The sequence below is a fragment of the Aspergillus aculeatinus genome (genome assembly GCF_003184765.1).
Source record: "Aspergillus aculeatinus CBS 121060 unplaced genomic scaffold BO66scaffold_62, whole genome shotgun sequence".
Lineage (NCBI taxonomy): Eukaryota > Fungi > Ascomycota > Eurotiomycetes > Eurotiales > Aspergillaceae > Aspergillus > Aspergillus aculeatinus.
Window position 1 is genome coordinate 114,064 of NW_020291531.1, and position 19,619 is coordinate 133,682.

Sequence of the window (19,619 nt, forward strand, 5' to 3'; positions counted from 1 at the left end):
TCCCCTTGATTCCCAACCACAGAATTATTTTTATACACACTCTCAAGGCAGGAGTGAGGGAAGACGCAGGTACAGTACTTTGGGCATGACCCAAGTCGCACTCCGTCCACCCGATCAATATAGTTTACCAGTAAGACATCTGGTTTGACTTTGTTCGCCACCAAGCGCCAAGTCGGACCAGTCAGGGAATGGATAGGCAGGATTGTCCAAAACTCAGCTGCAGTCTGCAAATGAGTTCCCAAGGCCTAAATGGAGGACGATAGACTTTTTTTCTCCTGGTTGTATCGGCTCGGATGTCTGTCTTTGGGCTTGCGTGGATTGGTTGGGTGAGTCGGTCGTTTTGTCCTGATTCTGTGACTGGTACACATAGATTAAAGCAGCAGTGCAATATTGTTGGCAACCTGATGGTTATGGACCTTATGGTTAGCGATCCAGGTGGGGAATGACTGAGAGGATGACCAAACTTGTGAGAGGCAAATGTGCTATCCCATTTTATGGATTCACATGCGATGTGGTATCAGACGGAAGTGCGTTTGTAGATCTGATCCCGAACAGGGAGAAGTCCGAACTGTGCGCGCGCATACACACACATCATTGCAACTCAGAACCGGATAGTTGACCATCAGTGGCTACACGACCCACGTCGAGCGGAGATTTTGCGGTGGAAGTAAGGGTCCGAGACGCAGGGTTTGGGTTCAGTTGACCCGGTCGGGGGAGATGTGACTTGTAAGTTGCGAGGCGATGAGGAGTTGAGATGAGGAGGAAATGTCAATGTGTGGTGGTGATTGGGTGGACAGAGTGGACTTTGCGACAGATCGGGGTAGTTCTCTTCCATTGAGGAGGGTTCCAAGTTCATCGGGGTTCATGCCAATCAAATGAGCATTCAATAGGGCCTTGAAGAGAGCGATGTTCCACTCCAGGCTGGGAATTACTTGTACCTGAAATCGAGAGCGACAAAACTTACAAACTGCAGTGATGATTGGCAGTGGGCCGGCGCCAATCGATCCTTCCACGGCCAATGATCCGAAGCGCCGGGCTGATGGTGCGACAAGATCCGCCCTGAGCAGTCACCGTTTCACCTGCACTAAGTTACTCCGTACGTACCTTACTAAGGTATACTTTTCTATTCTCCTCTTCTCCACACTTTCTACTGTACATTGAACTGTACCCATTCAACTGCACCTACACAGTACACATCAATGCATGTCTTTGAATTGCATCCCTGATTGTTACCTGTCGCCTGAATCATGGCGCTTGCAATTCTGAACCATGACAATGCTATATAATCCCCCCTGTAACACCAGGGCTGGGCATTCTCTTTCCTTTCCTTCTCTCATCCCGCGCTGGAGCGTTCAGTCCTTTCACCCTTTACACTTGTTCGACAGTTTCGCAGGCTAGTCCTGTCTTTCTTTTCCTTCCCTCCTTCTTCTACTTGCATCTTTGCGGTGAACCTGCCTGCGGCAGTCTCCGACATTCCTTCCTTCGAATCAATAAAGAACAACTATTGTTTGGTGACATCTTCCGCCACAAAACCATTCTTTGACCTGTGGCTTCTTTGTTGTCCGGTCTGCATAAAGGTGATTTTCTCTATGCACATCAATGTGTTATGCTCCTGTGTTATGCACGGTCTTCTATACGGAGATCTCCTGTGCATTGCATCGGTCATTGATCTTCAACACTCATATGTACGAGATATAAAAAGCACCTTGCTAACCCAGCTACATCAGTTCTTCCATTCTTCAAACCTTCAAACATCTGTTCCCATTCGTCTGGCACGATTTGAACACCATTTTACCATCACTTATCCAACTGTCGAACAGTCTTACGCTTTACGAACCAACCACCATGTTCTCCAAGTCGACTTTCGTGGCAGTTGCCCTACTCGGCCTGTCCGCCGTTGAAGGACACATGATCATGTCCCAGCCTGTTCCTTACGGCAAAGATACTCTCAACAACTCGCCCCTGGCGGCTGACGGCAGTGACTTCCCCTGCAAGCTCCGTTCCAACACCTATCAAGTCACCGAATGGAACAAGGCAGCTGTTGGCGAGAGCATGCCCCTGACCTTCCAGGGCAGTGCCGTCCACGGTGGAGGATCCTGTCAGATTAGTCTGACCACGGATCTAGAGCCTACCAAAGACTCATCTTGGATGGTCATCAAGTCCTTTGAGGGCGGCTGCCCTGCCAATGTTGACGGAAACCTCCCCGCAAATCCCAATGGCGTGGATCCATATTCCTTCAACTACACCATTCCTGAGGGGATCACTCCTGGCAAATACACTCTGGCCTGGACCTGGTTCAATCGCATCGGCAACCGCGAGATGTACATGAACTGCGCCCCTCTTGAGGTCACTGGCGGCTCCAGCTCCAAGCGTTCCCGCGTGATGCCGAAATTGGAGGAGCGCTCATCCAGCTTCCCTCCCATGTTCGTCGCCAACGTCAACGGCTGCACTACCAAGGAGGGGGTCGATATCCGCTTCCCCCAGCCTGGTGCCGATGTGCAGTACCTTGGTGAGGCCAGCAACTTGGCGCCCGTGGGCAGCGCTGCCTGCACTGGTACTGCTACCTTTGGTGGTGCCGGTGACACGAGCTCTGGGACCAGCTCTGGTACGAGCTCCAGCTCTGGCTCCGGCTCGAGTGCTGCATCGAGCGCAGCTGCTGCCGTCTCTAGTGCGGTCGTCGCCAACGCCAATGCGAACTCTGGATCTTACAGTGCCTCAACTACCACGGCCGCTGCAAACACCGCTTACGCGGCGCCTCCAGCAGCAAGTTCTGCTTCGTCTGGATCTTCTTCCGGCTCTTCGGCGGGATCTTCGTCTGGATCTTCGTCTGGATCTTCGTCTGGAACTTCTTCCGGAGCTTCCCCTCAAGCTTCCGCTGGATCGGGTACTTCTGGATCCGGCAGCACTAGCACATCGACCTCTGGTGCCCTGTCCGGCTCTTGCAGCACGGAGGGCCAGTGGAACTGCATCAATGGCTCTTCCTTCCAGCGTTGCGCCAACGGCAAGTGGACCGCTTCCCAGGCTATGGCGAGCGGCACCCAGTGCACGCCAGGCCAGAGCGCCGACCTCTCCATCGCTACTGCCAAGTCCAAGCGCGATGTGACCGAGATGCGCGCCAGGCGCCGTGCCCACGGAGGTCACCAACACGTTTAAACGTTCCAAACACCACCTTATTTCATAACGAATTTCATGATTTCATTTAAACATTCATTTTCACCCACTATGCATACGCATGTGAAAGGCCCTTCGGAGGCTCGCTCTTTTTGTACATTCAAGACCCGAAAAAGATACAGCATATCGAGATAGGAGAATATACTGCTGGTCAGTATCAGTGACTTTGTTCCTTGTAGGTTCGTGATTTTGGGAAAGGCGGAATAACGTTGAGTACTTTTAACTGTCGCGTGCGTTGATTGGTCATTATAGCACTAAATGATGCGATGGATATTCTGTGTAATCTTTGTATTGGATAATTCCTCTTGGAGTGAGTACACAGCTTCGTAGGATTGCAGACATCCTCTATCATGCTTATCCCACGATAAGTTGGTCATAGCTGAATGGACAGTGTTAGCATAGACAGCATCCAAGCCTGTCTGCATTGACCAAGTACCGGGGACTACTCAACCGGCGGCTCCATTGTGTATGTATCCTTGCCCTGCTCAGGGTACATCATGCATGAACCGCGTCTTACGCTCAGTCAGAAACGTTGGATTGGCTGATACCATCTCTGCTCACGTGAAGCAATGATAGCATCTTGACCATATATTTTGTCTAGCAGTATCGTACTGCGCAGGACAAAGAGGAGGAGTACGAGACCATGATCGGAGTATAAGTTATGCTCTGTCTAAGATCTCGTTGGTGGAGCCGCAACCTCAAATACTCCACACTTTGTTCCCGCCTCAGGCATCAGCCCGCTCTGGCGGCCAGCTGGCGGGCTCCCAAAACAGAAATCAGGGCTAGGGCATTGCCGCACCCACGACGGGCGGTTCGGGCTAAGCGAAAATTTGCGCAGGCTCATCTTTGAGATACTCGATCTTCAACCTCGAACGACGATAACGACCACCACACCCCCGTCGACAACAATGGCGTCTCGTCCTACCGTCACCATCGCCACGGCCGAGGGCAAGCCCAGCGGGGCCACTGCTCCCCTTCCCGCCGTTTTCTCTGCGCCCATCCGTCCTGACATTGTTCAGTATGTTATTCGATCTTAGGGAATCCGAGACACGAAGAAAAAGAAGAAGTTTTCGACCGGGATGGAAGAGGCTGACGGATTGCGAATTACAGGCAGGTGCACACCGGCATTGCCAAGAACAAGAGACAGCCCTATGCCGTGAGCGAGAAGGCTGGTGAACAGACTTCCGCTGAGTCCTGGGGTACCGGTACGTTGGATCTTGAATTGAAGAGGGGAGGCAGAATTTTCAGGGACTGATCGGGATCGGATTTGCAGGTCGCGCTGTCGCTCGTATCCCCCGTGTCTCCGGTGGTGGTACTCACCGTGCTGGTCAGGCTGCCTTCGGTAACCAGTGCCGTTCCGGTCGCATGTTCGCCCCTACCAAGGTCTGGCGTAAGTGGCACCAGAAGGTCAACGTTGGCCAGAGGTATGAGATACACCGTTCTTCGCGCATGGGAGGAAGAAATTGACCAGGATTGCCTGCAGACGTTTCGCTACCGCCTCTGCCCTCGCTGCCTCCTCCGTTCCCTCCCTCCTCTTCGCCCGCGGTCACCGCGTCGCCAACGTCCCCGAGGTTCCCCTCGTCGTTGAGTCCAAGACCTTCGAGAACGCTGCCATCAGCAAGACCAAGGCCGCCGTTGCCCTCCTCCAGGCCATCGGTGCTGGCGCCGACCTCGTCAAGGTCCAGAAGTCCCGCAAGCTCCGTGCTGGTAAGGGTAAGCTGAGGAACCGCCGCTTCCGCCAGCGCCGCGGTCCCCTCGTTGTCTACAACCCCGAGGTTGATGGCAAGGAGCTCGTCCGTGCCTTCCGCAACATCCCCGGTGTCGAGACCTCCTCCGTCTTCTCCCTCAACCTCCTCCAGCTCGCCCCCGGTGGCCACCTCGGTCGCTTCGTCGTCTGGTCCTCCGCCGCCTTCGAGGCCCTTGACCAGGTCTACGGCAGCACCACCACCCCCGCCGCCCTCAAGAAGGACTACCTCCTTCCCTCCAACCTTGTCGCCAACGCCGACCTGGCCCGTCTCATCAACTCCTCTGAGATCCAGTCCGTGCTCCGCGCTCCCAAGGGTGAGGCCCGCACCAAGCGCGCTGCTGTCCAGAAGAAGAACCCTCTCCGCAACAAGCAGGTCATGCTCCGCCTCAACCCCTACGCCGCTGCCTTCTCCAAGGAGAAGCTCGGCCAGAAGCCCCTTGAGAGCGGCAAGCCCGAGCGTGTCTCCAAGCAGTTCCTCAACACCCTCTACGAGGCTTAGACGGTTCTTGGATGACGGTCCGATGAGTGTTTGCGTTTTCTAATGTGGTCTTTTTTCTAAAACTGGTAGCAAGAGCAAATGAACAGGATTTGCAATACCCCATGACGTTTTTAATGAGATGGATTTGTAGTTACTTGCGGGTTTCATGTGTAGTAGTTTAACGTAGTTTTGGCGATTGTAGTATTTGGCGTATGCTGATCGCTTCACCGGTAGTCGTCTGACATTATTCTCGCGGATGATGGACAGAGATTTCTGTCGGCCACTGCTAGTGTCACCACCTCAAAATAGCAGCACGCAACACAACCAACCCGAACACCTCAACCCGAAAGGATCGCAATCACGAATCCTGCATCCTTTTTTTTCGTTTGCATGTTCCCGTCCTGCATCCCAATAATCCCTCATCCCGTCCGTTGCCAACCATCAACCAACCTTACCCATCGACCCATATAACCCGAAGCTGCATGATGTTACATCACCTCATCATGAAACTTATCTCGGCCCGACATCCCGAACGTCCAGTCCAGCTCAACCTCAACCTCAACCTCAGCCCAGCCAGCCAGCCAGCCTCTTTCAACTCTAGTACAGTACCCCTGCTAAAATAATAAAAAAAAAACAAAAAAAACCAAAAAAAAAAAACAAAAAGTAACATTCGACCACCCAAAACAACCCACTGCATCCAACCAGTAGAACATGACCCCTTTCACCGAAAGGGTACCTTAGAAGCCAAGCCACCCCAACCCAGAACCCCTGACAATCAATCTACCCGGGGCTAATAGATTACCTGTGTGATTGAGTTTTCTGCCGGTGGTTTTGGTCTTCTTGTTCTTGTTTGCCGGTCCGGTTGTCGGTTGTCGGTTTCATGTGATGACGACCTAAACGCACGAACTACTCCCTACCTTCCGGCCAACTGATCAACTGTCCAAGTTAATCAACTTAGCTTTCTCGTGAAGCTGAGCCTAAATCCGACGCCCTGCTGTGGGTACAGTAAGTTCCGGCTCCGAGGCCAGTTCATTCCACCAGGGTTAATGTAGATGTTTACGTTTGGTTTGTGTGCAGGGTCTGTTTTGCGCATCGCCAGCCGGGTTTGTTTAGGCCTGTCGATTTACTTTGTTGGTTGTGGTGGTTGTGCGTGAGGTGTTTGGTATGGGTTCGGCTGGGTAATTTATGGGTGGTTTTTGTTGTTGTTGTTGTTATTCCCTAGCAGAATTGGAATACCCCTACGCGTAATCGAATCAAAAGCTCGGGCCATTATTGACTGGGTTCCCTTATATGTTCATCAAGTAATGTGCTATAGCCTGGTCGTGTAGTCCGGTCGGTGGGTTTTTTTTTTTTTTTTTTTTTTTTTTTTTTTTTTTTTTTTTTTTTTTTTTTTTTTTTTTGGGGGAAAGACTTCAAGCGAGACAGGCAGCCCAGAGGTGCAAGAAAAAACAAGAAAAAGCAAAGAGAAGGATCGGAGGGGAACGGGGAAACTTCGAATGTTATTCCATTTGCAGAGTGGGCAAATGCAATGAAAGGCCAAGGGAAGAGGAAGTGGAGGGTGCAGGAAGACCAACTTGGTAAGAGGTAAGTTGAGTTAAGTTAAGTGGATTGAATAACTAATACTGAGTGAGGGGAACCGATCATGGATGGAAAGAGAACGTGCATCGGGCCTGTCACATGGTGGAGGGTGGGGGTTTGGTTTGGTTTTTCTGCCACTGTCACAGTACTTTCACAGTAGGAACGAAGGATCGTCGGCTACATCTCATCAACTGCAGATGATACTGCCTTTATTGAACATTATTCATGGAAGGATTCCTTTCTTTCTTCTGTTTGGTTGTTTCCTTTTTCCGCATTCGCCTAATGACTAGTAGTGACTGTCCCTTCAACCCAACATGTACTCTCAGTTGCTGTACAGACGTACTTTTGTCCTGACTCCTGCTGTCGTGCTGGGCAGGATTCTGCGTTAGTCAGCAGGCTGTCTTTGACCGCAACATCAGCTTGGATGCACAATTTCCCTCACAAGCATTGATGATCATTGATCATTCATCGAGTCCCTTGCATAGCTCAACCCAGAAATTCACCATGGAGTCTCGGTGAAATCTATCCATGCACCTTGACCTGAAAATGTCATCCCACTGCACAATGACCACACCACACAACCCCACAAAAGCGAGCCCGATCCAAGCTCCCAAGGGCCCAATCATCGGATTACTTCACGTCACCATGTCTACCACTACACCAAATCTCTACAAACATTGTCCGACATATTTCATCGTGAATCCGTAATGAAATTAGCATATACAACTCTGAAGTGGAAGGAAGGCGGATGCACCCGGTGAGTAGACACATTGATCAGAAGTCAGTCAGAAAGAAAATGATATCTACTACAAATTGGTCCAAGTGTACGAAGAAGGAAAAAAAAAGGTTGACAGTCCGATCGTATGTCATGCACCCGCGACGATGGACCCACGAGAAAAAGAAAATAAACTCCAAGCCAAATCAAATCAACACATGGCCTTTAACTGTACAGATCCAGCTCCAGATGCTTAGAACTGGTCAATGCAACCCCAGTACTGCTCGACGTCGTACTCGCCGGGGCTCTTCCACAGGTCGTTGGCGTACGAGAAGAAGACGGAGTCGCCACCGACGGCCTCACGGATGGCCTTGATGGCAGTAGCCTGCTCGGAGGCACCGGGGACGGCCGCACCGTTGGCGTTACCCTTGCTCGGCCAGCCGGTCTCCAGGTTGATGATGCTCAAGCCAGAGCAGATCGTCTTCAGGAGAGCGAACTCGGCACTGGCAAAGGTACCGGCCTCCTCGGCGGTGGTCTGGGCGTTGAAGAAGGGGTGGATGTTGGCACCAAGGATGTCCACGGCGTCGCACAGGTAGCTGGCGCCGTACTCCTGCCAGATGTCGACGGGCTCGGTGGTGGTGATCTGGCCAGTGTAGCCGGCGGCGGCGAAGGTGCTCTTGCAGGAGGTGATGAAGCTGGCAAGCGAGCTGGCATCGGTGTATCCGGAGGAGACAGCCTCGTTACCGGCCACGATCAGGCTGACCAGTTCCCACTTGCCCCACTCGGTGATGGCGGTGACCTGGCTCTCAGCACCCGAGGTACCGGTGCTGGAGATGTAGATACCGAGGATCAGCTTGAGGCCGAGCTCCTCAGCGAGCTCGCCAATGACCTCGAGGGTGTTGCAGTCCGTGGAGTAGAGACGGATGTGGGTGAAGCCCTTGCCGGCGATGGTCTTGATGTCCGAAGTCATGGTGGCAGTGGACTTGCAGCCGTTGTCGTTGGTGTAAGGGGTGTAGGTCATACCCATCAGGCCGGTAGCGCTGACACCAGTGGCAGCGGCGCTGGAAGAGCTGGCAGCAGCGCTGGAGACAGTGCTGGCCTTGACGCTGGAGGTAGCGGGGACGGCAGTGGTGGCCGGGACGACGGTGGTGGTAGCAGCGGCAGCGGAGGGGGTGGTCACGGCAACAGCAGCAGAGCTGGTGGAGCCGCTGAAGGGGCAAGTGTAGGTGTAGTCAGTGACGGTGACGGTGACAACCTCGGCAGTGTGGGAGTAGACGCCCGGGGTGACGGTGGACACGGCGGGGTAGGTCACGACAGCGCTGGAGGGGACATAGGTGGTGGTGGGGGCGATGGTGTAGGTACCAGCGGCGGGGCAGTAGTAGGTGGTGTGTTCAATGACGCTGGTGACGGTGGTGCCCGAGGGCTTGACGGTGGCATAGGGGCAGACGATGGTGGTCGAGGTCTCGACAACGGTGGTCACACCACCGATGGTGTGAGTACCGCTAGGCAGCGTGGTGACGGCAGGAGTGACAACCTGGGTGGTTTCGCTGACGGTCACAGTGGACGCAGGGATGGTGTAGACACCAGTCGAGGCGAAGGTGGTGACATCAGGGGTGGGCAGCACCACGGCGCTGGAGGTAGGAACGGCAGCGGCGGGAGTCGAGGTGGTCTCAACGGCAGCGGGGGCCGAGGTGGTCTCAACGGCAGGAACGCCGGTAGCACCGGTAGCGCCAGTCACGCCAGTGGCCTCAACACCCTCGGGGGTGGTGGTAGAAGCCTCACCGGGGGAGCCTCCAGCGGGGACGGTAGCTGCCGACTCACCAGGAGTAGCAACGACAGTCACAGTGGTGTAGCTGGTGGAGTGGAGGGTGGTGACGACCTCGGAGACGACGGTCTCGGTGGCAGTAGAGACGGGCACGACTGGAAGAGGTTAGACGACTCACTTCACCAGAGCAAGAGGCAGAAACTCACGGGTAGGAGTTCCCCAGACGGTGACGACCTCGGTGGTGCAGCCGCAGGTCTCCTCGGAGGCGGAGGAAGCACCGGCCTGCACGGCACGACGCTGGTGGAAGGGCTCGTGGGCATGGCGACGGTGAGCGCCGTCAGCCAGAGCCGTACCGACGAGGGCGGCGGCCGCGGTAGCAAGGAAAGCACCCTTCATTTTGCGAGGTTGGCAAAGAGGGCTGAGGATGAATTGGTTGGTGAGGTGATTTTGGTGATGTTCCGAATCCGGTAATCGCAATGAGGGCCCGCTGAAAGAGTGAAGCGGTGGTCAATGAATGTGGGCAGGGAAGGAGAGAACTGGAAGCGCGTTGGCCTCTAGTATATTGTCAGGTCCGACCCTTGGAAAGGAAAACAATTCGAGACACGCTCGAGGGATGAAGGAGAGAACAGGTGAGAGGAGGAAAAGGAAGAAGAAGGGAAAGAAGAGGGGGGAAGGAGGGAAGAAGTAAGAAGATGAACGGGGCGATGGGGCGGTAGAAAAGAAAGCAAAATCGATGGTGGCGCCCCTGGAGACGGGATGGCTGGTGATTGGCACTAACCGATGCAGGTTCTGGGCCAAAACGGCCCCAATTGTGGACAAGAACTGAAATGACAGAAAGAGGAAAGAGGATAGATAGCAAGTGAGGTGAGCAACACCAATTCACCCAAATCCACCATAATTCACAAAAGGGGGGCGGTGTGTGTAACTTCTTTCAGGGCTGCCAGGCACTGCCGGACCACGATTGGTGGCGGGTTTCACGATGGACTCGGATGGGGGGGAATAAGATGTGGGGGCAAGCATAAATAGGTCCTGTACACAATTAGGGATCTAGAAGGGTTGCAAAGTTGGTTATTATGGGACTATCTCGGCCAACCTCCTGTGTATGCATGGTGCATGGCGCAGGACGGTTTGGGACTGCTATACGACTTACCTAGTAGCTGCAGTGCTTGAAGGTTGAAGCAAACAGTCTATCTATCAAAAAGGTAATTACTGGTACCTGCCCGTATACAGAGTACGTACTCCGGAGTAAGTAGTTGACTGCTCAGGTGGAACAGTAAGAAAACTCTAAACCGAACTACACCAACAACCATTTTCCATGAACAACTCCAGGAAGATCACTGATGCTATCGAAGAATAGAGTTGAGAGAACGGGAGAATCAACTTAGCTGCCCTGATAGTATCTGATTCAACCTTCAAGTCTCCTATCAGAGTGCTATAGTAGTGGTGATGGATCACATCTCAACCATGAATAATGAGTTGGGGTGTTTTTGCGGGCTGCAAGGAACAGGAAACTTTTGCTGTTGACGCTTTCCCCGATCGGGCAGATTGGCGGGGCTCTTTCCCTCAGCCCTGGAGCCAGCCATTGGATGCATCAACTGCTTAATTTCCGGCCCTCCACCCAACAGGCCAATGGATACAATGGACAGTCAGCCTAAGAGGGGCCGTGAGATTTCAGGAGGTTTTCACTTGGGCCTCCAAGACTAGATGAAACCGCTGGCCCAGAAAAGAGGCAAAGACACTATGCCAGGTGCCTGGAAATAGCAACACACAACACAGCAAAGCAACACAGCACCTTCAACACCGTCGTGATAGATATTATCCCTTCCGCTCCGCTACATTCATGGCGTTGCCCAGAGACTTGGTATACGGAAAGGATATATCATCTCGAGTTAAGTCGAAATCCTGGAGTCCAAGCCGCTCGCCCCTGAAAATTTTACTCTGAGGTATAACTTTGCTCCAACACATAGCCAATAATTGTCAATAGAGCCAACACTCACGGTGATCGATGCTCCGGCAGGTGAATCTAGCGTGCAGGGCAGCTTAAACACAATGCCGATCCCCATCACCACCTTCTGGCCCTCCCTCGGCTTCGAGGACCATGTTGATTTCGCTCGGGTGGAGTAGACTGCAGCCCATCGCAACGGTGACAGCTGGAGGTTACCCAGCAGCAGCCGAATAACCGAAGCCACGGCGGCGAAAGAGGGAGTGTGCTGTGTCAGAGTCGCCTCCTCGTGCCCCTCGTTTCTAGGATCTTAGGGGAAGGGGCTTGCTTTAGTCTACCCCAGACGATCCGGAGGATGGAATTGCATCTGATCGGTCCCTCAGCTCAGCCTCCGCCTCAGCCTCAGGGATTGCCACCTAGCACATACGCAGTATACCAGCAGTTCGAGGTACAAGAACCCTCGACATGCTCTTGAGTTTTTCACCACCTTTTTTTGCCTTTTCTCGAGGATGTCGACGATCACTGCTCATTTCCTTCTTTTGATCATCACCCGGTCAGCCCGGTCTGGACCGAGTCAGTGCTGGTCCTCCACTGCGGACCGAGGTGCCCCTGATTGAGCTTGGCCTGAGTCTGTTGCTGGCAGAGGAGCGAAGTTGAATGGATTCGCCAATACGCGAAATCAATAGTTCGGGTTGGGTGTGAGACACGGTGGCAGCCAAGTCTACGTGGGTTACCCCTGATTCAGTGGGAAGCGGGTATAAAGAATGCGAATGGGATCCTGGGGGCGTGACTGTCATGTGCACCGCCAGTGCTATTCAGAGCATTTTCGGATGGGGCGCAGCAGATTGGGGCGCAGAGTGCTCCGTAGTGCTGACGGGGATTGGATTCTGGAAGATTCTCACCGGCTGGCGGATGCGAAGGCGGATGCAGATGGGGATGCGGATGCGGATGCCTGAGGCATGAACTACATAAGTGCGCGGAATCAAGACAAGAGTGAGGTCGCAGTCGCAGTCATACTTTACTGTACCTTATATAGTAAAGCTACTCAGTATGGGTAGTTAACGTTCGGTCGCCAAGCTATAGACCTGCTGGAGTAGACATTATAATTCCCGCCCAGTGGTTGGCCAGTGACCTGATCGCCAGCAACGATCATGGCCCGACTCAACACCACCACCGCCGCCATCGCCATCACAACCACCACCTCAACACAACCACTTCCGGTCTACGGAGTCCTCAGTGGAGAGGGAAAAACTCCAAACCTTGAAAATGTATACTTCTTACCCCCAAGTCACCTAGGAAGCACAGAAAACCACCGACCCAAACCCCCGGGACCCCATCGTACGACGCCAGCCAGACCGTACCATCACCACCACATCTCACCATCCCGATCATGCCATACCCACATCGACCACGACCACAACCACAACCACAACCACAACCACAACAGCCACATGGACTGAGCATACGGTACCCATGCACACCGCATAGCGAACCCAGCCACCGCCACGAGTAGGCTCTTTCCCAGGCTCGCAGCAAACCAAACCAATCTCACCAATCCCACGCACCCCATTGGTGCAATCCACCCATGTCAACCCGACAGCCCATACATCCATGCACCCACGCATTCTCAGCCTCGTGATACCAGAGCACACCCTACCCCGGACAGACCTCACCAACCCCAACCGGTTCGTTACCGGTTCAACCTGGCCGCATCCATAAGGTGACCTCACCCGGAACAGAACCCCCGAGCAGCTCCGTCCTTCCAACCGCTCACCTCGACAACATGGCCCGAATATCGAACCACCCTCATCCTACACTCGTATCTCGAGCCTAATCGCACGGGAACCGCACCATCCGGTCGCTTTCCCCGGGATGAGACGATATCCCAAGTACACTCCAGAGTAGAGTAGGTAGAATAGTAGACCCAACCCGAGACAGCAGTATATAACCATCTCACCAGATCCCGAGTCCCCTCACCCTCAGCATCAAGCAAAGCAATCGGGATTTGAATCCAAACCAACACCCAAAGTATACTCTACAAGGAATCACCAACCACTACCTCCCATACAATACCTTCTTCAGACGATCAACCCCTCCCGAGTCCATCCCACACCCTTCCCAAAGAAGCACACAAACAACCAACTTGGACCACCCCAAAATGACCAACACAACCAGCACCTCCAAATCCCGCCTACAGAACGACTTCGGCGCCGACCTCTGGGTCAAGGATCGGCCTAAACACGTTCGTTTGCCCCAAACCCAAATCCAAACCAAACCCCCACCTCACCCTGAACGAAACACTAACAAGCAATGGGCGCGCAGCACGCAACCGCAGGCCGAGGCCTCTTCGCGGGGCTGCAGGACACGAAGCGCTACAATGTCGACTCCGGGTGGGCGAAGCGCAGCACCGCCGACTCGTCGCAGGGGCTGTTCGGGTTGTTGTGGAGTCGGTATGTATTTCCTTTCCTGTTGTTCTCGGGGTATAGTTGAGGGTTGAGGGTTGGGCTGATCGTATGACGTGGGTTAGGTTCACGGGGGGTTCGTACCGGCCTCCGACGGATTAGATGATTCGGGTCCTGAGGTTGGACTGGAAAGATAATGGGCATGCTTATGGTTGGCTTCGTTGTACTATTCTTATGTGTATGTTTGCGTGGGTGTTGGAGGTTAGGGTTGGAATTCATCGCGTGATATTATTCGTCGAGGTGCTTCTTTCTTGTCGAGGTTGGAAAGTTGAGGTGGGATCTTTCTTGGTGGAGATGTGTAGGTTTAGGTGGGTGTGATCGATCAGGTATGGGTTTGCTTGAGGGGAGGGGGTCACGATCAGGTATGCTGTGGTATATGTATGTATGGATGTAAGGTACAGTATCTGTGCGAGATATCGGATCTACGCTTGTCTATACCTCGTACTGGCAAGTAGCGGTAGCCCTATGATATCAGTAGTACTTGGTGCTTCTTCGTCAGACGATGCGGGAAGAGGACTCAGGATATGAATTTCAGCTCAACATCGAGATTTGACAGACCTACACATGAACAAACTCATACGGGGTCATTGCTTGTCTAACGCAACCCAGCACAAGCTATTCCTCAACCTGAACGAAGGCTGTTATCACCGAACCTCCTTCAGACGAGGGTCTCCCTGCTCTATGAAGAGGAGAGAAGTTACCAAAGCACCTCAAAACACGGCATCAAATCTCTCTAAAGCCTACAAATACAACCGAACAACGCATGGGTAAGCATGGGAATCGAAGACCCCGGTTTGATTGAGCGCTCCGCGAACCTCACCTCGCAAGCACGATTAGTTCCACTCATTAGTCTGCCGTTGAATCTCCCCACTTCCATCCATTACCCATCCCATGTCCATAGTCCTCAAACTTTCACAACTACCGCCCCAGCAGCAAGCAGATATCAGTCCATCCAAACCCAAACACCATGAACTGCAACCTCCTAGCGCACGATTCATGACCCACGACCTAACAACCCAGCAACCAGCCCACCCCCAAAACTCAGCCACGAACTGCGACCCCCAAATCAAGGACGATGGCACCGCTACAACCGCGTCAGTCTCTACCCCGCAATCCCAATCGCCAAACCACCGAAAGACAACTCACATGATCAGCCCCGCAATACAAGGGAACGCAGCATCCCATACCGCTCGTCGCGTTAGCAACGCACGCTCTGTCGTTCAGCTGCGGCTCATGTCAGTACATCCTCCATACAATTCCCACGAGCATTATGGATAGGCAGGGGAGGACGGGATCCGCATCACAATGGAGCTGGAATGCCTCCTTGAGAGGACTAGGCGGGGGCGGACGGCCGTGACCTCCCGAGAAAGCTCATCCGGATAGATCTCATCCAGCACCCAGAACCCATTCTCTCAAACGAACCCCGGGTATAGAAAGAGGCACAACCTCAACCCCTCCCCCATGCCCACCAGGAAGCAAAGCAAAGCAAAGCAAAGCAGCAACAAGCCAAAGAAGAAGAGGGAGAAGAAACGCACCCCAACGCACGAGAGCTCGATATTGAACATCCCGTTCTCCGCGGGACGGGCGGCCGTCAACGAGGCGAGGAGGGCGACGACAGCGAGGAAACGCATTTTGTTATGGAACTGTGATCAAGTCTGAAGGTTCGGTTCGGTTCGGAGCGATTTGGATGGGTGAGGTATGGGTTTGGAAATAGAATCTGCAAGAGAGCATACCACAGCAAGAGTTAGCAAGCAAGCACGCACTACACCAAAAACCCCCAACCTTCGGCGAGATCCAAGCAAAATCTCCGACACCACCGAACCCCCAACCAAAAGGATGGGATGTGCAAACAATTGGAAGGTGCTGACACATACCAATACTATCAATAGTCAACTGTCAAAAATCAATTCCCGCCGGAATGAAGCAGAGGAACAACAACGTGGGAAGCTCAACCCGGAAGAAGAATGTGGAAAGAGGGATGGGAAATGGAATCACGAACGGGAAAATGTGATTGCTCTCGTTAAGGTTCCAGGTAGGGATAAAACACAATGACGCGCCCCTCCGGGAGGAAAACCTAACGTCCTTATGAAGGTGTGTCTGTCTGTAGATCCCTTCCCTCCTGCTCCTGTTTGAGGTGTAGGTGGAGTGCAGTGCAGTGGTGGCCTTGGCTTTTTACTTAGGACGTGTGGGAAGTTTCCGGTCGGGTACTTTTTTTCTCTTTTTTAACCTTGTGGAGGGATTGGATTTATTTTTGGAAATGGTCTTCACATTGCACATGGAATAAATGGGGACTGTACGAAGTAGTGCTGCAGTGCTGTAGGTGTTGGAAAAGTAGCCGGTAAGTTACAATAACCTAGAAGTTAGCTAGCTACTCCGTACTCACAACAACAGCAGCAGCAGCAAACCCGTGAAACAGTAATCGGCGGGATCGGCGCGGGAATCCCTGCGGAGGGAAGGTGTGGATCGGCAGGGGAGGAGGGAGGGGGCGGGAAAGAGGGGCCACTGGCAGTGAGGTTTCCTGCCTCCAGTTTCCCTTCAAGCAGGGCAACTCGGGCGCCGCGAGTGACAGCCAACCCCCCCCTCCTCCCCCCCCGACCGACCCCAAACTTCGTGACTTTCATTCTCCATCAGAGACTCAGACTGAGATCGTCACGTCCAAAGCCCAATAGTTTCCCTGCTTTCTGCGCTTGGCGGGCACACTAGCGACGAAACGGTGCTGCAGGATCGTGGAGTGTCCGGTTGGACATCGCACGTATGAGTAGGTACAGTACTGTGCTCGGTGAGTACTGAGTAAGTTAGCAGCGTGTTTTGGTTTCAAGGGGCTGAAGCATTATCTATCCATCCCCTGACATGTACGCAATACCTACATCATATATCATATCATCATTATCCTGACATTCGGTCGAGGCTTGATCTCATCTCCATCTATCTCAACTTCACCAAAAAACCATGCTATCAGTGCCGTAGGTGGAGTACGGTCGCTTGACTCTCTCCTAGTTAGTTCACCTGTCGATCGCAATGGTTACCCAAGCGAACGGATCATCGTACTACTATTCAGGAGTCAGATGCCCCGTGTATAAAGCTCCCTACTGCAGATATACTCAGTCGGTCAGATGCTCTGTTATATCTCCCCGCTACTTCCATGTTACCATCCGCCCACAAAAGAATCAACTCGCCGATGCATGTGAAGAGTCAATTCGCCGTATATCTCGAACCCCACAAATAACTGCCGCACTCAACACACAAAAGTTCATGCTGGTACAAATGTGGAACCCGACTATGCATACATACACCAAAACTCATCCCAAATATACAAGCTCATTAGTAGTCAGATGTGTCCAAAAGTCAGTGCAAGTGCTGTGCTGCTGTGCTATGTAGAATGCCAAATCCCTCTGGTATAAAGAATGTAACCAAGAATCAAGAAACAAAAACTGGGCTAAATGGTCACGCATGTAGTGGAAGGACTGTAAAAGTCGCCAGACATCTCGTGCACGCACAATCAAAAAATGCTGAAGCGTTTCGATTTACCCTCTGTATCCCGATCAGTTTTATTTCATTCAAACGTCAAACCACCAAACTACTTACCGGTCTTCCCACTCGACTTCTTGCCCTTCCCCGCATCCGCAGCCCCTTGCCCTGGTGCAACTCCATCCGCGGCCGCTCGAATAGTCGCCAGCCGGTTCTTCGCCCGCTCATCGCCTTGCTCGGCCGCCTTAACGTACCATACATTGGCTTGCAGCGGGTCGCGTCGACAGCCAATGCCCGTCTCCGTAAAATACCCAATGGCATATTGAGCTTTCACCAGGCCTGTCGAACATAGGGTCAGCATCGGAACAAACCTCTCCAAAGCAAGTCGACTTACCGGATTCGGCAGCACGTTTGGCCCATTCGTACGCCTCCTCCTCGTCCTTCTCGAGGACAGGCTCCGCTCCAATCAGATACCAAGCACAAAGAGCCATCATGGCCAAAGGATGGCCCCCCTGTGCCGCACCCGTGTAGAAATGAATCGACAAAGCCGGGTCTCGCGGACAATCCAACTTGCCGTGCTCGTATGCATCTCCCAGGCGATAGCTGGCCTCCACATGCCCCAGGTCCGCCGACTTGGTGAACAGTTGCGCGGCGTACGACGGATCCAGAAACACGTCATCGCCGTAGCCCGTTTCATGCAGCAATCCGAGCTCATACGGACCGGAATTGTACTGCTCGTCCGCGGACTCGGCCGCACGCTTCAACCACTTAATCCCCTCGCGATACCGTTTGCCGAGACCCATGTCGCCCGCAAGACATGCCCTGGACATCCGAAGCATAGCACCCGGATGGTTCTTAGATGCTGCTTGCCGATAGAACTGTTGCGCCCGGGCAGCCTCCACCCGAGTGCCCCAGCCAAACTCAAAACACAGGGCCGCCCGATAGCATGCCTCGACGTGTCCGTGTTTGCTGGCGGCCACAAACAGCGGGAATGCTCGGTCATAATCCTCCTTGCCCTTGCTGAACAATCCTGACGCGTATCCGTCCGCAATGTAGTATTGCGCAAATGGGTAGCTCCGATCAGAAAGCCGCTGGAGGATCGACTTCGCTTCTTTCAGCAACCCACCCCGAGTGATCTCTGCAGCCTTATGTCCGTACACCGCAGAGGCATCGCCTCCAAGCCCTTCCGGTGGCATGTCCAGCGCGGCATTGACCATGAACAGGGCAAACTCATACTGGACGGCCGGATCATCCGTTTTCTTGACATTCGCCAGGTACATGTCGAACGTTTGCTTGTGGCTCAGCAGCGAAGCATTGTTGCCGATTGCTGATTGCAGCTGGGAGTTCCCGAACTGCACGGGGGCCGGACCAGGTTGCGGGTAGTGGCTGTTGAGCTGATCGACAAAAGACAGTGGCCGAACGTCGGGTGATGCAACAGACTCTCTTGAGGATGAGCGGCCCTGAAGGTATGGGGATAGGTGAGGGGACCGATGGCGTCCTTCGCCGACGCTGGACGTGAAGGAGTACGTCGACCGCGGTCGGGGCCTGGCGCTCAAATAGCCGTTCGTGCCCGAGACGTTCTCCCCGGATCCAGTGGCCGAGGACTGTGAAGGAACCTCATAGGGACGGTGGTGATAGTGCAAGGGCTCATAGACCTCGGGCGGCTCTGCGCTGCTATCCAGACTTTCCCGGGGCGACACATGCTCATTCTCTTTCGGAGCTGCTTGGTCGACGGAGGAGGAGCTGGTAGTTGCAAGGCTGTCGGGTTGTTCTCGGGAGTTGGGTTCGACCACGGACCACGAGCCACTGCTCGTGGGCGTGTGGCCGTACACTAACGGCCGCGGAGCCCGATATAGTTCTCCCTCACGTGGAGGTGCATTGTCGATATCCTTCCCGTGCGTCGGGGATTTTTCTGCAAGTGCCAAGTCGGAAAAGGCAGCGCCCGTAAGTGACAAAGCATATTCGTCGTCGTGGAAATTCTGCACCGGCTGGTCTACCTCGCCATGGATCCGCACTCTCGGAACTTGCACAGGCTGATGTGTCTCTCCATCGGTCGCTAGCGATCGAGACGGGGGCGATTGCTCGCGCGTGGAAACCATTTTCAACTGATGATGCGAGCTGGGACGTCGGGGAGTTTCGTGACGCGACGAGAGAAAGGGCGGGGATGAACGGAGATAGACCGGAGGAGGGGAAGGCAGCGGCTGAGAATACCTACTGGCCTCAGTGCTCGCCATTGGAGCAACTCCTCACTAATTGGGGTTGTACGTAATCCTCCGAGTTGAGTTCTCCAAAT

The 19,619-nt window shown here is 53.6% G+C and overlaps 7 protein-coding genes across 7 annotated transcripts; 3 read left to right on the forward strand and 4 right to left on the reverse strand.

The window, feature by feature from the left end:
- Window positions 1–465: 465 nt before the first annotated feature.
- BO66DRAFT_395364 (uncharacterized protein) lies at window positions 466–855 on the reverse strand. Its single transcript, XM_025648204.1, has one exon. The coding sequence runs from the start codon at window positions 833–835 to the stop codon at window positions 623–625; it is 213 nt and encodes a 70-aa protein (XP_025499369.1). The 5' UTR covers window positions 836–855; the 3' UTR covers window positions 466–622.
- Window positions 856–1,463: 608 nt separating this feature from the next.
- Window positions 1,464–3,335, forward strand: BO66DRAFT_395365 (lytic polysaccharide monooxygenase AA11 family protein). The gene is made up of 2 exons (XM_025648205.1): window positions 1,464–1,577; window positions 1,728–3,335. The coding sequence occupies exon 2, from the start codon at window positions 1,846–1,848 to the stop codon at window positions 3,151–3,153; it is 1,308 nt and encodes a 435-aa protein (XP_025499370.1). The 5' UTR covers window positions 1,464–1,577; window positions 1,728–1,845; the 3' UTR covers window positions 3,154–3,335.
- Window positions 3,336–4,037: 702 nt separating this feature from the next.
- Window positions 4,038–5,535, forward strand: BO66DRAFT_395367 (60S ribosomal protein uL4). Its single transcript, XM_025648206.1, has 4 exons — window positions 4,038–4,189; window positions 4,282–4,376; window positions 4,445–4,595; window positions 4,655–5,535. Exons 1-4 carry the CDS (start codon window positions 4,080–4,082, stop codon window positions 5,415–5,417), a joined length of 1,119 nt encoding a protein of 372 aa, XP_025499371.1. The 5' UTR covers window positions 4,038–4,079; the 3' UTR covers window positions 5,418–5,535.
- Window positions 5,536–7,859: 2,324 nt separating this feature from the next.
- btgE (putative cell wall glucanase (Scw11)) lies at window positions 7,860–10,091 on the reverse strand. Its single transcript, XM_025642577.1, has 2 exons — window positions 9,661–10,091; window positions 7,860–9,609 (listed from the first exon to the last, which is right to left on the reverse strand). Exons 1-2 carry the CDS (start codon window positions 9,848–9,850, stop codon window positions 7,943–7,945), a joined length of 1,857 nt encoding a protein of 618 aa, XP_025499372.1. The 5' UTR covers window positions 9,851–10,091; the 3' UTR covers window positions 7,860–7,942.
- A 3,104-nt stretch (window positions 10,092–13,195) lies between these two features.
- On the forward strand, window positions 13,196–14,378 carry BO66DRAFT_207969 (uncharacterized protein). The gene is made up of 4 exons (XM_025642578.1): window positions 13,196–13,302; window positions 13,357–13,638; window positions 13,719–13,846; window positions 13,924–14,378. The coding sequence occupies exons 2-4, from the start codon at window positions 13,555–13,557 to the stop codon at window positions 13,958–13,960; spliced, it is 249 nt and encodes an 82-aa protein (XP_025499373.1). The 5' UTR covers window positions 13,196–13,302; window positions 13,357–13,554; the 3' UTR covers window positions 13,961–14,378.
- A 246-nt stretch (window positions 14,379–14,624) lies between these two features.
- BO66DRAFT_474956 (uncharacterized protein) lies at window positions 14,625–15,792 on the reverse strand. Its single transcript, XM_025653182.1, has 4 exons — window positions 15,733–15,792; window positions 15,394–15,575; window positions 15,005–15,082; window positions 14,625–14,942 (listed from the first exon to the last, which is right to left on the reverse strand). The coding sequence occupies exons 2-4, from the start codon at window positions 15,487–15,489 to the stop codon at window positions 14,925–14,927; spliced, it is 192 nt and encodes a 63-aa protein (XP_025499374.1). The 5' UTR covers window positions 15,490–15,575; window positions 15,733–15,792; the 3' UTR covers window positions 14,625–14,924.
- A 1,643-nt stretch (window positions 15,793–17,435) lies between these two features.
- Window positions 17,436–19,560, reverse strand: chs3 (putative chitin synthase activator (Chs3); the record flags this gene model as incomplete). Its single annotated transcript, XM_025644177.1, has 2 exons — window positions 17,436–17,665; window positions 17,721–19,560. 2 exons carry the CDS (start codon window positions 19,558–19,560, stop codon window positions 17,436–17,438), a joined length of 2,070 nt encoding a protein of 689 aa, XP_025499375.1.
- Window positions 19,561–19,619: the final 59 nt, after the last annotated feature.